The sequence below is a fragment of the Sceloporus occidentalis genome, unplaced genomic scaffold (assembly GCF_023333645.1).
Source record: "Sceloporus occidentalis isolate IW3139 unplaced genomic scaffold, rSceOcc1.0.p SCAF_5, whole genome shotgun sequence".
Taxonomy (NCBI): Eukaryota; Metazoa; Chordata; class Lepidosauria; order Squamata; family Phrynosomatidae; genus Sceloporus; species Sceloporus occidentalis.
In genome coordinates this window covers 12,129,212-12,144,747 of record NW_028316985.1, presented here as the reverse complement: position 1 = coordinate 12,144,747, position 15,536 = coordinate 12,129,212, and the positions used below count along the sequence as shown (strand labels likewise).

At 42.0% G+C, this 15,536-nt stretch overlaps 1 protein-coding gene across 6 annotated transcripts in view; it reads left to right on the top strand.

The window, feature by feature from the left end:
• The window catches only part of SOX5 (SRY-box transcription factor 5), a 454,554-nt gene that overhangs the window by 59,344 nt on the left and 379,674 nt on the right, over positions 1 to 15,536 (top strand). For 4 of the 6 annotated variants that reach the window (XM_089527609.1, XM_089527607.1, XM_089527608.1 and 1 more), the window contains exon 2: positions 4,681 to 4,912. In XM_089527609.1, coding sequence (XP_089383735.1) covers positions 4,681 to 4,912 — 232 coding nt within the window. The remainder of the gene's footprint in view (positions 1 to 4,680; positions 4,913 to 15,536) is intronic. The other 2 variants (XM_089527613.1, XM_089527612.1) reach the window with 1 other exon arrangement.

The following is a 15,536-nucleotide window of genomic DNA, read 5'->3' as shown; positions in this document are numbered from 1 at the left end:
ATCAAAAATAGCTTCCACCAAAACATTTGTTAATCTGCTATTTAAGAAAAACTTGCAGCCCAGGTTAAAAAAATAAAACTTCAAAAACTGATCAGATTGCAAGAATAAACCTAGTGTGGGAAGCACCTATGCCTCGTTGTGTATCATAGTAGGTTCTCCCTCCCCAGTATTGGGAATCTGATGCCAGATTTGTTTTGTTTCTTGTTTTTTGAGGATTCAAAAATGAGAGAGCTATAACATTGATGTAAATGCTAATCCACTCCACACACAATATTCATCCAATTTTGTTAAGAGGTTTCACATTCAGCCACTGGTCAATGGACTTTCACATACTCAGCCATTTGGATATGTTTGACACAAAGCAGGCACCCAGCCAGTGGAGTTTGTAGGAAGAACAATACTCTTTTCCCATTCTTCCTTTTTTTTTCCTGGAATTCTTTCCTAGAACACCTGCATTGGAAGGATTTTCCTTCAAATCCATCCTCAGAATCCACTTTTTCTTTATAGCTTTGGCAGAGCACTTAGGTTTTTTTTAAAATTGGTTTGTTGTTGTTGTTAATCCATCCAAATGGAGGCTGAGTTATTGGCTTCCTAACCCTCCCTTTGTCTCCCCTTCTGTCGGAGCTTCCACTGAAATTCTTTGAAGTTCTTTCTCCGCAAAACATCAGGTATGTTCATTACTCCAAATTAGCATAGCAGCCAGACCCTCCTCTCATATACTTGCATTTATTTAATTTGTATCTCACCATTTCCCAACATGGGGCTCTTTTTTCCCTTTACCTTCCAAAGACAAAGCTTGCAATGCAATTAATGAGGGTCAGCCCTACCATTAGGCAAAATGAGTTCTTTAACTCAGGCAGCAGATAGTAGGGAATAAAGACTAGTAGTGAGGTGTTAAAGGATACATCTGTGTGCACCACTCACTCTGTCCTATACAGATATAACCTACCTTATTACTGAAAATATATTCCAGGGTATCCATGTTGGCCAAACAGCAAAATGCAATAAATCCCAAAATCTGCAAAACAGTGGTACCTTTTGGGGCTAATACATTACACAAACCTTTGAAACTACACTGGCTCCTTCATCAGACAAAGGTGTTAAAAATCATACAGTAGAGGAAGAAGAAAAAGGCTATGTTAAAACCATAGGCCTATGTTTTGTCTTAAGATGTTACTTTTCTTGTCAGTTAAGATAGTCTGGAGGGGTATCAATGCAGGCAGAGGCTACTCCTTTCTTTGGTGACATGAGAACTGGGAAACAAAGAGCTATATAAAATTTCAGCTCTATTAGCAGCAGAAAAAGTAATTTCCCTTATGATCCATACTGTTTCTGTCATGTGTGGGGCTACCTGCCTCTTTGTTAGGCAGAGAACATTGACTTTCTCAGAGAACATTGACGGCTGTATCTGGAAAACCATTTAGGTGCTTTATAGGTAAAATCTACTAAATATGGTTCCAATGACTAACAATGTTGTTAGTGTAGTGGTGGTCCTATCTCTAGTGCTAAAGTAAACCATGTATGGGGAATTGGGATGGATGGCATCATCTTGTTCATTGCTTCAGGGAGAAAGGTTTGGGGTTGAGCTTTAACTGACTTGATAAATCAAATCTTCAAACTATTTTCATGACATCCAAAAGGTCAACAAATTAAATGTGAAATCTCCCTTGATGCAAAGATGATCAAACTGAGGCTGTCATACTTTGGCCACCTCATGAGAAGGCATGACTCATTGGAAAAGGCTACAATGCTAGGAAAGGTAGAGGAAAGTCGAAAGAGAGGAAGACCACACACTAGATGGATAGACTCAATTAGGGAGGTCATGGGCATGAATTTACAAGACCTATGCAGAGTAGTAGAGGCCAAGGAATATTGGAGGTGTCTCATCCATAGGTTCACCAGGAGCTGGGAGCAACTCAGGAACAGTTAACAACAACAAAGTCAATAGATAGCAGGCCTGTCAGAGTCTAGAAACAGATTAGTAGACTAGAAGTTCCTGTTCCCAACAATTAAGGTTGCTACAGAGTTTATCGCTTGGGCAAATAAGCCGGCTTACCTCTTCTGGCTTCAATTCTGGATCTGGGATGCCCCTGGATGTTATCATAACTAAATTCCCATCGATCTAGACAGGATGCCGCCACCTGGATGCATCCCAGGTCGAAGCCTTGCTCAGCCCACACTTTTTTGATGTCGGGGAGATTCCGACTTCAAAAAAATGTCCGGCTGAGCAAGGCTTTGACCCAGGATGCATCTGGGTGGTGGCACTGTGGCTAGATTGGTGGTGATTTAGTTATAATAACATCCCGGGGCATCCCAGATCCAGTATTAAAGCTGGAAGAGGTAAGACGGCATATTTGCCCAAGTGAGAAATCCCTACAGTATGATTTTAACTTAACAAGGGATAACATGAGTCTTCAGCATTACTGAAACGTTCAGTTATTTGACTGTTAGTTACTTTGACTGGTGTCTTTGTTGAATACCAGGGGAAGAATATCACATGATTCGTGGCTTCGGCTTCTGCCCTATGCTGGCTGTTGAGGTGATGAGGTGAACAAAGAAGAGTGTGTTCTAAACCACAGGTTATTTAATATTGAAAACTCAAGTCTGAATGATCCATGCCAAAATATTTCTGATTTCTATGTACAGTTATAAAAACTGACAGGAATAAGAAATGTGCTGCAATGGTGCTGAATACCACGGGCCACCAAAATATCAAATAAATGGATCTATGTGCAAATTAAGTCTGAAGTCTCCCTAGAAGTCAAAATGTCTAAACAAAGTCTGTTGTATTTTGGACGTATCATGAGACAATATGACACATTAGAAAAGGTGATGCTTGGTAAAACTGAAGGCAGTAGGAAAAGAGGAAGGTCAAATTACAGATGGATTGACTCAATAAAGGAAGCCACAGTGAGTTTCAGGGCTGTGGATCACCATAAGCCAGCCTGACTGTACAACAACAACCAGAACAGTGGCTTGTAGCATGCAGATGTATGTGTATGTTTTTTTTTAAAAAAAACATACTATTTGACTTATTTTTGAGAAACATGAGAAAAAAGAATTTATAAATTGTAGCCAAAACAATACATAGCTACTTGGGGGCATCATGAAATTACAATAGTAAATAATTACTATACAAAGCAACTGAATCAGGTTGCTAAACGATAAGTCAACACTTGATTCGGTGACCCTACTCTTGTTCAGGACTTGGAATTTAATTTAGGTCTTTCTAGTTTCTGTTTCTACTTTCTCGGTATATAATGGTTTAGATAAGAGGAGCTCCTCCAGTCAGGTAAGAAGGAATGCACTATGTCTGGAAGGACTGTGAATTACCCTGTTGGTTTTTGGTGCCATGCTCATTGGGATGGACATTCTTCATATCACAACATCCTCTGTATGGTTGAAGAAGGTACTGGTCTTTATTGAGACAGTTTAAAAAAAAACGCTTGCATGGACCATTACAGAAAATGTTGTTGTTGTTTTTAACTGCTACAATCCACAGGCTTGTGATACAACGCACTTGTCTACTTCACAGTCCACCACTGTACATCATCACTTTCAGCACCCACAACAGAGTATAAGGTAGCAGCATGTCCTCATCTCTGAGTTTAGGCCTGACCCAGGGCCCTCTTTGTAATGGTACCCAAACTGTGTAACTCCTCTTTTTGAGACACTTCACCGATGAGGATGATATTATTATTTATTAGCCTGGCTGAGCCTGTTTGATTGCGCCTTTAATGCCTAATTAATTTGCATCTACTCTTTGATTGTATACTGTGTTTTCATAGTTCATAGGTTTCTCATTACAAAGCAACAAATTGTAGAAGAGTATTCTAAATAAAATTAGGTAACAGTACTCATGTAGACAATGGGCAGTCATCAAGTGGAAGTATGTTCACCCTGTGGGGCATCTTCTGTCCTCCCTCCCTCCTGCAACCCCTTGGTTGACCCTCTGGAACAAATTTGGAAGCAGCTCAGAGTGCCATGGATGGAGGAATCTTCCATCACAGTTCCATCAATGGACAAACATGTCAGACAGGTCTTTTGCTTTATTCTTTTTTTACTTTGTATTGAAATTGGTAGGATTTAAATGCATGCACATAAGGGCACAAAATGGTGGCCAACTAAGTTTTAGCATCACAAAAGTTTGAGTTTCACAACAGATCTTACTCTTTCACATCAATATTAAAAATTTGTTGGCCTTCCCCCGCCCCCCACACACACTTCCTAAGATGACTTGGGGAGAGCAAAAGGAGCAAGTCAACATCCATGTAGACAGGATGGATGTTCTGTCTTTTGCAATTTCTTTTAAAGTGCTAAAAAAAGAACCTTCTATTGCCATCCACCCATATGTAAAATAAAATAAAATAAAATGGAATTGCATTTCATTATGTTGTGCTCTTAGGTAATTTCTCCCCCTCGTGAATGTGTTTAAGAAGCCAGCATACAAGAGAGTGCTGTATTAGCGTATTATTCTCACAACAAACAAGCACTGTTCTGTTGCTACCTGCTTGGCCATTGTTCCCGATTGTGTATGCTTTGCAGTGGTATTTGGATGGTTTCCTGCTCTCCGCCAGCACAAAAAAGGCATTTCTGTTACAATGGCCCCTAACCACACAATGACGGCATTAAGGATTTATGTGGAGGTTTCATTATTTTCTCCTCTTTTGTTCCTTGTAGGATGTCTTCCAAGCGACCAGCCTCTCCGTATGGGGAAGCAGATGGAGAGGTAGCCATGGTGACAGGCAGACAGAAAGTGGAAGAAGAGGAGAGTGACGGGCTCCAAGCCTTTCACCTTCCTTTGCATGTGAGTTTTCCCAACAAGCCTCATTCTGAGGAATTTCAGCCAGTTTCTCTGCTGACGCAAGAGCCTTGCGGCCATAGGACTCCCACCTCTCAGCAAAACACAATGGTAGGTCTCCTCCAGGCTCTATTGTGCTTTTGGTTTGCCTCTACAATAACTTGGCATCTGAAGACCTCTCCTTTGTACAGTGTGCAGTTTAGCCATCACATGGGTGGAACACAACACAATAATGGGAAAACTTTGACCTAACCAGATCAGTTTCCTTCTGGTACTCCTTGCAGCAGAGCCTTCCAGCAGTTAGTGCAACCCAACCTTATCAGGCCTCCAGTTTATCACCAATTCAGTAGCTATGCCTTATTCAATTGTAAAGTAAATGAATAAATCTTCAGACCAGTCAATCTATAAAACAGCATAGAATGAAAATAAACTCCCCTGCTCCTCCACACACACACAGTGCAGACCTTCCATCCAGGTGGCAATCCTATACCTTGGCAAGGGTAGCAAAACAAATATTGTGTGTGAAACAGTAACACAAAGGTATCACCCATCAGCAGATCCAAAGCAAACCTGGGAGCACACAGATTTCAACACAGTTTATATATTAGTAGTGTACAGGTGTGATTTGTCAGCAAGTATGCAGAGGTGAAAAAGAGCAAGCATGGTGTAGTGGTCTGAATGCTGGACTCTTGGAGGCCAGGGTTTGATTCCCTCGTCAGCCATGGACTCTCATGTAAATCATGTAAGGGTGACTTCATGAAGTCACAGTCTCTCAGCCTTAGAAGAAGGCAGTGGCAAGCCTCCCCTGAATAAACTTTGCCAAGAAAACCTTATGATAGGTTTGCCATATGTTGGGGTTGACTTGAAACATGGACTACAACAATGAAGAAGTGAAACCAGAGCTTGGGGGGAAAATGCCAGTAATTCCCAGCATTTTCCAGTCATTAGAGCTATTGGAGGATTCTGGGAATGGTTGTCCAAAAAAGTAATGTTTCTAAGTTCTGGGAGTATATTGTTCATGCATCTTTCATGCCATTCTCTACAAACCAAGAACAAACTCATTCTCAGAGTAGGTATCAGCATCCATACCCCAGATGGGTGGAAACATAATGATGGGGCAGTGGGGGTGGAGATGGTAATGATGCAGGTATGGGGATCTATTCAGCAAGCTTAATGGCACAGATAACTGGCTCACAATTTGGGGGACAGTAATGGAATACTTGGGTTGAAGAGGGGGAATGGAAAGGAGGAACTTGTCAAATAGCATAGCTGACTTGCCGGCTGGCAAGAATCGTGGAAAGGAAGACTCTACCGGTTCCACTTTTACCGTTAAAAAAGCAATGCCCAAATGGACTCTGATGGAAACTGACAGTGCCAGAATCCCATGCAACAGCATGAACATGTTCAACAATTTTTTTCTTTCTCTATTCCCCTATGAACCATCTTGTGTGACAATATTTCTCTTCACCATATTTCTGCTGACATGGACAGAAAGTTTGTCCTATAGAACTGGGGGAAGGAATTGCGGACAATCTTAGGGTGCATCTGCACTGTAGAAATAATACAGTTTGATACCACGTTAACTGCCAAGGCTCCATTTTGCAGAACTGTGAGATTTGTAGTTTTGTGAGATACCAGTGCTCTTTGGTAGCAAAGGTGAACTATTGTGTAAAACTACAAATCCCAGGATTCCTTAGGTTGGAGCACAGCATTTAAAGTGGTGTTTAACTGCATTATTTCTACAGTGTAGATTCACCCTTAAACAACCTATTCTCCCACCCTCAAAAACAAATTATACGTAGTGTCAGTAACCTTCATTCTGGAATTGTTTTTCTTGTACCTTTTAAAAGTTGGAAAAATCAGAAAGAAAAAAAAATGTTTAAAAGAATGCAGTTTAAACATTGTGATATGTGAATTCCTGGGGAACAAGACAGTGTTAAAGCCAGAGCTGCAACAAGGGCAGGTTCAAAGATTGGGCATCTTACCTGTTGCCGGTTTTAAATGGAGGTATGATACTTAGATATGAGGAATACCTGACTGCAATGATCCTTGAGTTTTCTTCACCCTTTCCTTCAGTAACAAAACTGTGTTGCTTATTCCATAATGTGTGGGGGGGGGAAGGGGTGCACATACACATCGGGGGGGGGGGAATCTAACAATTTATTGAAACATTTTTATATATGGGGCTTCCCCCTGTTTTCTGTATAGAAAGCAAAAGGTTAAACATGCTGCGCCACTTCAGAAAGAATATGGAGTGTTGATAATCTTCTTTCTGAAGTACCTTTTTACCTGCCAGGTGGCTAAGGATGCCCGTGTGAGAGAGTAGATTTGTGTGAATTTATCTTATAAGGAAGGAGGGTACACAGAAGTAAAGTGAATGGAAACCAACACCTAGATGTAATATCTTAAAATGTACATTTTTTGCTTTGGTTATTCAGCACTGGAGAATGCAGCAGGATACTTTCCTTTCCTTTCCCTTCCCTTCCCTTCCCTTCCCTTCCCCTATATTCACAAAAGGGCACTAAAGAAGAAGTATATATTTCTTAGTGAGGATAGGATTTTAATTTTAAAGTCTCTGTTTTATTAGATTTATTGAAATAATTACATCCAGCTTCTATCCAAAGATTTCAGGGTAACATAAAATAAAGCAATGTGATCATTTTTTTAAAAAAAGTAAATACAGGTGTGTGTCTCCCTTTTCCAAAATTCCAAAGTCCAAAATATTCAAAAGTGTGAAACTGTTTGTATGGATGGCTGAGATAGTGATACCTTTGCTTTCTGATGGTTCAATGTACAGAAACATTGTTTCATGCACAAAATTATTAGAAAATACTGTGTATAAAATTACCTTCAGGTGTATCTGAAAAATAAATGAATTTCATGTATAGACATGGGTCCCATATGCAAGAAGTCTCATGGTAACCCCATGAATGAAAGAGGGAGATGACTGATGAAAGAGTGGAACAAATGTTTCACATGTTTTTTTAGTGCTGCCACACCCACCATCTCAATTTTTGTTTCAGTTTTGTAATTGGCCTTATATATTAGACTCAGTGTGACTTTTCCATATTCGGAAAACCTAAAGCTAGAAGGCACGGTCAAATCAATATGTGAAAGGCAGCTGGGCCCAAAGTTTGGAAGCTGCCTCGCAACATACAAAATGCGTTCCACCACTGAGACACAGCCCTACTATTCAATGGGGTCAGGATGGAGAAGGAAGTCTGCTTCAGTCCATGAATGCCGCTTTCTGCATTGCATATTTTGTGTACATAATTCTTTATAGTAGTGATATGACTGGGATATGTGTGGTGTGTGTTAGGTTATTCAGGACTGAGATATGAGCCACATCCTTGGAATATGGTCAGGATTTTTTTTTTTTATGTAGTACATTAATCTTCTTGTCAGGTTTACCACAGTCCAGTAAGGTAGGCCAGGATTATTATTGTCATATTGCAGATGTGGGCTGGTTAAGATGGGGAAAGGTTTGCCGGAGCCCACCATACCAATTCATATAAAGAACAAGATTGAATTTGGAGAGGAGGAGTCCTGTTCCCAGCTCAGCTTAGTCATTCAACTACATCAATTCTGTGCTTGTATAATAGAACATTTTTTCAAACAGAGAGCTGTTGTGGGGTAAGAATGCAAATTTCAGGTGTACCTTTTGTACATCTAGCTTGAGATAGGCTCCAGCCCACACCTCATTTAATTGTGATGGGACAATACAGAATGTTGTGAACACCAGAGTAGTTATTGTGCCAGCTCTAATAATGAGAATTTTCATTGTTTGGGGAAAGCTGTCTCCTACACTCTAGACAAAAGTGTAATTACTTTTGAACGATGTGGAATGTGCTCTGCTTAAATAGCACGGCAAATAGATTTGCAAAGATTCAGATATGGCTTGCTTAGATGCCATATGTGCAGCATGGCAATAAGGCATACTTAGAACGTAGCATAATTATGCACTTTGGCATACAGACGACGCATACACACAATTTCACAGTGTAAGCCCAATTCTATTGTTTCTCTAAGAGGCAGACCAGCTTCCCTGAAGAAGGCTAGTTCAGCTAAAATAAAGCGAATAATGGTGATCAAAGTTTGCAGTTGTCTTTTTTTCAATGTCTCTTCCTTTCTCATGCTTAATTGATATTTATCTTATGATGGAATTATATCGTTGCAAGCATTGTTGTGCTAAATGTCATTGCTACAGTACTACTTGAAAGCTGTTTCCATACATATAATTTCAGGCTTGTAAACTTCTGCCTTTCAGTGCTTGTACTTACATTGTCTTACAAAATTATTCTCAGAGCTGACTATATAAACAATGCTGCCTGTAGGCATTAAGCAAGACTAGAAATTGTGCAGCCCACCTGCAAAGATTCTGCTGTGATTTCATTTTGGTACCATCCTGCCTTACAGTGATTGGTCTAAGGAGCACAAGATGGTATCCATGATTCTCTTATCACCCTGAGCTTCACAACAATCCTATAAGTCAAACTAGCTGGAGGACAAATGATTGACCCAAGCTCACCCAGTCTGCTTGGTGGCTGACTGGGATTGGAACCTGGATCCCTCCAGTATGTCTTGGGCATTCTAGCCATTGTACCATATTGACCTTGTTTCAGTACTCCCCAATGGCCAATGATCATGGATTTGAAGCCTAACAGCATTCTAGAGGGCATGTTCAGAATCTTCTGCTGTTCAGATAGAGAATTGGTGTTCCTATCCAAAGATTTGGAATGTTGATTTCTGGGACTACAGCTCCCAGAAACACTAGCCAGCATGCCACCCACCATGCTTGCTTGGTGGTTTGGGGAATGGTGGTCCCATCTCTGTTCATACCTGAGATCCTTTAAACTGAGGTGTCAGGAGTCTAGTTTGTAAACTTTAGCATGGAAATCATGTATTAGTGAGATAATGTACTCCTTTCCTCAACAGTATTCAACAGCCTGAAACGTAAGTTGTTCACAGAAGCAACCATAAAAAGTATCATTTAGATCCACTTTGCGGTATGTTAGTCTTTGTGTCTCTATGGGGTGGGAGGTTCTCATTAGTTATAGAAAAGTAGAGGTATAACTGTAGGCTACATATTGTGTTCCCTGTACACATTGTCCCCAGATTCTCATCTGCATCTTATTTGAGGGAGTGAGCATCAGGTCTCCTTACACTAGAATTGGTTAAGACAGAGGCGGGGTACAGACCGCCCAAAAAGGGCGACCTGCCGGTGCCTTGTTGTACCACGTGAGGAAGCCACAGTGGACAAACTGCGTGGCTTCCTCACATGGCAAAAAGAACCTGCAAAAAGTGGGTTCTTTCTGCGGTGCCCTTATGATGCCGCAGTGCACCAGTGTTGCACTCGCGATGTCACAAGGGGCACGACATGCAGATGCTAAGCATCCATCATGTCAAAATAGCGGCACCCGTGTGTACGGGGTGCCGCCATTTTGACGCCCTCATCACATGCTAGGGGTGAGGCACGTTTGGGCAGTGAGCCCTCAGCCAACCCCTAGCACGTGACGAGGGCGCACTATAGGCCTGACTAGATCGGTCCAGAGTTTCTAAAACATCCCTACAATGGCATTTGTAGGTACAGTTGGCCCTTCTTATACACGGATTTTTTATACACAGATTCAAGCATACACGGTTTGAAATGTTCACAAAAAGTATAAATTTCAAACGTCAAACCTTGATTTTCCTTTTTTTTTTAAATAAGGGACACCATTTTGCTATGTCATATTTAATGGGACTTGAGCATACATGGATTTTGTTATACATGGGGGATCTTGGAACCAAACCCCAACGTATAACAAAGGTCCACCATGGGGCTTTCTAAACAGCCCTTTGGGACGTCCTCCGGACGTCCCATTTTAAAAAAGGGGCGTCTCTTTTAGACGCCCCATGGTCTAGTACGGACTCCGTCCGTACAAGATGGCGGCGCCCCTTCTACATGGGCGCCGCCATCTTTACGCATCGGACGCACAGCGTCCAGACGCGTCGCGCCGCTGCTGACGTAGCGAGCGCGCCCCTGGCGCCTCGCTACGTCGCAAACGCGACGCAAAAAGAAGCTCCATTTTGGAGCTTCTTTTTTCGGTCCGCGCGGGAGTCGGGCCGTTTGAAGGCTCCGGCTCCCCCGCGGACCTTCTGGCGGCGGTGCCAGACCGCTGCAAAGCGGCGGTCTGTACCCCGCCCGTACATGGTAAATTGTTTCAAGATTCTACATTGCCAAGCCTGGGATGAATAACAGTCACCTGTGCTGGTCAATAGGACTACACTTTCTGCTTGCTACATTTCATATTCCAGTGTCCAGATTGACCCAGTTAAGTCCAGGAGTCTGTGCTGGACAATTTGTGCTCTAGTTCTAGGATTGGTAGAGATGCCTACCGCTCTGGTGTGATCATGACAGAATATCTCCAAATCACCCACTTAGAATGGTTTAGAAATTCATTTGGTCCAGGTTTTCTAAAATCAAACAATGAACTGAACACAATATGCAATTAGAAATCAATAGATAATTCCAACTTAGTGATGCATTTTCTCAAAGAAAAAAAACAATGTGCTCAACAACATCAACACATGTACAAAGGCACTGTATAAAACATGAACAAACTGTGACAGATATGGGGAGTCATTCTGCTGGGGTCTTTGTTGTCGTGTGCCTTCCAGTTGTTTCTGATTTCTGGTGAACCTAAGGTGAATATATCATGGGGTTTTCTTGCAATATTTGTTCAGATAATGTTTGCCTTCCTCTGGGCTGAGAGAGTGTTACATGGCCAAAATGATCAAGTGGGTTTTAATAGCTGACAGGGATCTGAATCCTGGTCTCTAATCACAACGCCCTGCTGGTAAACAGCCTTATGTGTGCAGAAAATTGAATTTAGTAATTTCACAACGTCTGTATTCACCTAGGGCCTGCTGTGCAGCTACAATGCATTGGCTTCCATTGTTCATTGCACAGTGAACACTGAAGTGCTTTGGGATACTCCCCTATGCACATCTGGACACTGGCTAGGAAGTTCTGGAGCACAATAGGAGTGTCAAATGCCCATTGTGCTTCAGAAGTTTTTCATGTGCACCAGAAGTTCCTGACTTGCATTGGTACACTCTTGCCAGTGTTCAGAGGCACACCTTCACAATTCACTAACAGGGTTTTGTTGCATTTCTGCAATGTAGCTACAGTTTGGTAAATTAAACATTTAATTGTGATATAGGATCTTGTCCAGAATTTAACCAATGATTGCACATGTACAGAAATGTGGTCATTTGAAATACACACACATGTTTAAATTTATATGGTGGGGAGCTTCTATGGAACTGAGATAGAAAGAAGGCATAAGAATGAGAATCTCAACATGACTGGATTGGGCAGATTCTTTCATCTTCTTGACTCCTTTGTCAGTTTGTAATTTTTAAAAAAGGTTTATGAAAAGTTTATAGAAAAGTTCATGATGCAAAATGTTTAACCCTAGTCTTTGCAGCTGAGGGCATTTATAAAAATGGGGAATGACATGATGCACTTTTACAATATAATGGAGTGCTGTGGACTAGCCAGGACAGGCCTCTTCAATGCCTTGTTATGGCTGACTGAAAGGTTTGATGCCCACAAGCACAAATACATTTGGAGAGTGAGGGTGTGGTTGGCTTGCAGCTTCTTATTGAGAAGCAACTCTCTGTGAAGCCCTGGCGAATTGTAAAGGGAGTCATTTGGAATCAGTTAAGCAGAAAATCATCACCTGGAAAGCAAACACCTTGTTTTCTAAATGTGCTGGGAACCGTATATTTTCCATTGTTTTCAGCTGTACAGGCACACACCTAATTGGGGGGGGGGGGGGGAGAGAAACAATTGAATGACTTCATAACAGAAAATATTTGTGCTGGAACCTCTTGTGTCAATATGAGGCAAAGGCTGGTTTACCTTGGAAATAGTGTACAAAGCAGCAAGGTGGAAATGTGCAATTCAGAATCCATCAGAGTATTTTAATTGTTTAATTTGTGGCAAAGCTCTCTCCACATAACTAAGAATTTTGCCCACCCATCCCCCATGATATTTTCCTTCAGTTCCTAAATTTTTACCTTTACAGTAACTTAAAACTTCAGCTGAGGAGTTAAAAATATAATTTAATAGGGATGTACAGTCGTCCCTTCAGATTCACGGCTTTGGGGTTCGTGGATTCGATTATTCGTGAGCCCCTAGTTGTGTGCGTGTGCACTCCTCCCTCTCTGTCCCTCCCAGGCTTTTCCGCTGTGAGTGATGGAAAAGCCGGGAGGGTGCATGCGCACAGCTAGGGATTCGCAAATAATTGAGCTCCCTGAAGCCTTGGAACTGAAGGCAGAAGCAGCAGGCACACCCTCCTTCCTTCCCTCCTAAGGTTTGAGAGAGGTCCAGGGATCTCTCTCAAGCCTTAGGAGGGAAGGGGGATGCACCCCAAGCATTTTGTCACCCTACCTGTTTAACTTGTATGCTACATAAATTAAGATTAGAATTTAAGGATGAAGGCATGAAAATTGGAGGAAGCAGATGACACCATGCTGCTAGCAGAAAATAGCAAGCAATTGGAAGAATTCCTAATGAAAGACAAGGAGGACAGTGCAATAGCAGATTTACAGTTGAACATTAAGAAAACAAAAAAAATAATGATCACAGATGATTTACATAACCTTAAAGTAGATGATGAAGACAGAAATAGTTCAAGATTTTCTATACCTTGGCTCAGTCATAAATGAGAATGAAGACTACAGTCATAAAATAAAATTAATAAAAGGCTAGGACGTGGAAGGGCAGCTATGAGGGAACTAGACCTTTGACAAGGTTTCCCATGACATTCTTGCAAAGAAGCTTGTAAAATGTGGACTAGACAAGGTAACTGTTACATGGATTTGTAACTGGTTGACTGGCCAAACCCAAAGGGTGCTCAACAATAGCTCCTTTTCATCCTGGAGAGAAGTGACCAGTGGGGTCCCACAGGGCTCTGTCCTGGGCCCAGTGCTATTCAACATCTTTATCAATGACCTGGATGACAGAACTGGGAGCATACTTATCAAATTTGCAGATGACACCAAATTAGGAGGAATACCTAATACCCCAGAGGACAGGATCAAGATCCAAAATGACCTGAATAGACTAGAAAGCTGGACCAAAGCTAACAAAATGAAATTCAACAGGGAGAAATGTAAGGTATTGCACTTAGGGTGGAAAAATAAAATGCACAGATATAGGATGGGTGACACCTGGCTGAATGAAACTACGTGTGAAAAGGATCTAGGAGTCCAAGTAGACCACAAGTTGAACATGAGTCAACAGTGTGATGTGGCAGCTAAAAAGGCCAATGCAATTTTAGGCTGCATCAATAAAAGTATAGTATCTAGATCAAGAGAAGTAATAGTGCCACTGTATTCTGCTTTGGTCAGGCCCCACCTAGAATATTGTGTCCAGTTCTGGGCGCCACAATTCAGAAAGGACATTGAGAAACTGGAGCGTGTCCAAAGGAGGGCGACAAAAATGGTGAAGGGTCTGGAAACCATGCTCTATGAGGAACGACTTAGGGAGCTGGGGATGTTTAGCCTGGAGAAAAGAAGGTTAAGAGGTGATATGATAGCCCTGTTTAAATATTTGAAAGGATGTCATGTTGAAGAAGGAGCAAGCTTGTTTTCTGCTGCTCCAGAGAACAGGACCCGGAACAATGGATGCAAGCTACAGGAAAAGAGATTCCACCTGAACATTAGGAGGAACTTCCTGACAGTAAGGGCTGTTCGACAGTGGAACAAACTCCCTCGGAGTGTAGTGGAGTCTCCTTCCTTGGAGGTCTTTAAACAGAGGCTGGATGGCCATCTGTCAGGGATGCTTTGGTTTGGATTTCCTGCATGGCAGGGGGTTGGACTGGATGGCCCTTGCGGTCTCTTCCAACTCTATGATTCTATGATTCTAGACAAGATCCTGAAGTGTAAAGATATATCATTAAATAACAAAATCATGATTGCCCATGCCATCATATTTTCAATTTCTATCTATGGTTCTGAAAGCTGGACAGTAAAGAAAAGCTGATAAGAAGAAAAATTCATTTGAAATGTTGTGATGGAGAAGAATCCTACAGATTCTCTAGACTGCTGAAATGACAAATAAATGGGTCCTTGAGCAGACCCAGTGTGAACTCTTCCTAGAAGCCAATGTGACTAAGCTGAGACTGATGTAGTTTGGCCATATCATGAGAAACCACTAGAAAAGACAATAATGCTTGGTAAGGTAGAAGGCAGTAGGAAAAGAGGAAGATTGCATTCCCGATGGAGAGACTCAGTCAAGGAAGCCAGGACCCCTAAGACCTGAGCTAGACAGTTGATGACAGGGTGACTTGGGAGATTACCGCACTAGGGTAAAAGCATTCCCCAATGCGTTCTCACGGGCGCGAGCCTGGAACGTGATGAGGGCCAGAATGCTAGTTTACCGCACAGCGGAACGCCGCCATCGCCGCTGGGCGTTCCAAATGTGTTCCAAATGTGTTCCAAATGTGTTCCCAATGTGTTCCAGGGAGGCCATTTCTGGGAACGGTTTCAAAACCGTTCCCAGAAATGGCCTCCTTGGAACACATTTGGAACACATTTGGAACACATTTGGAACACATTTGGAACACATTTGGAATGCCCGGCGGCGATGGCGGCGTTCCGCTGTGCAGTAAACTAGCGTTCTGGCCCTCATCAAGTTCCAGGCTCGCGCCCGTGAGAACGCATTGGGGAACACTTTTACCCT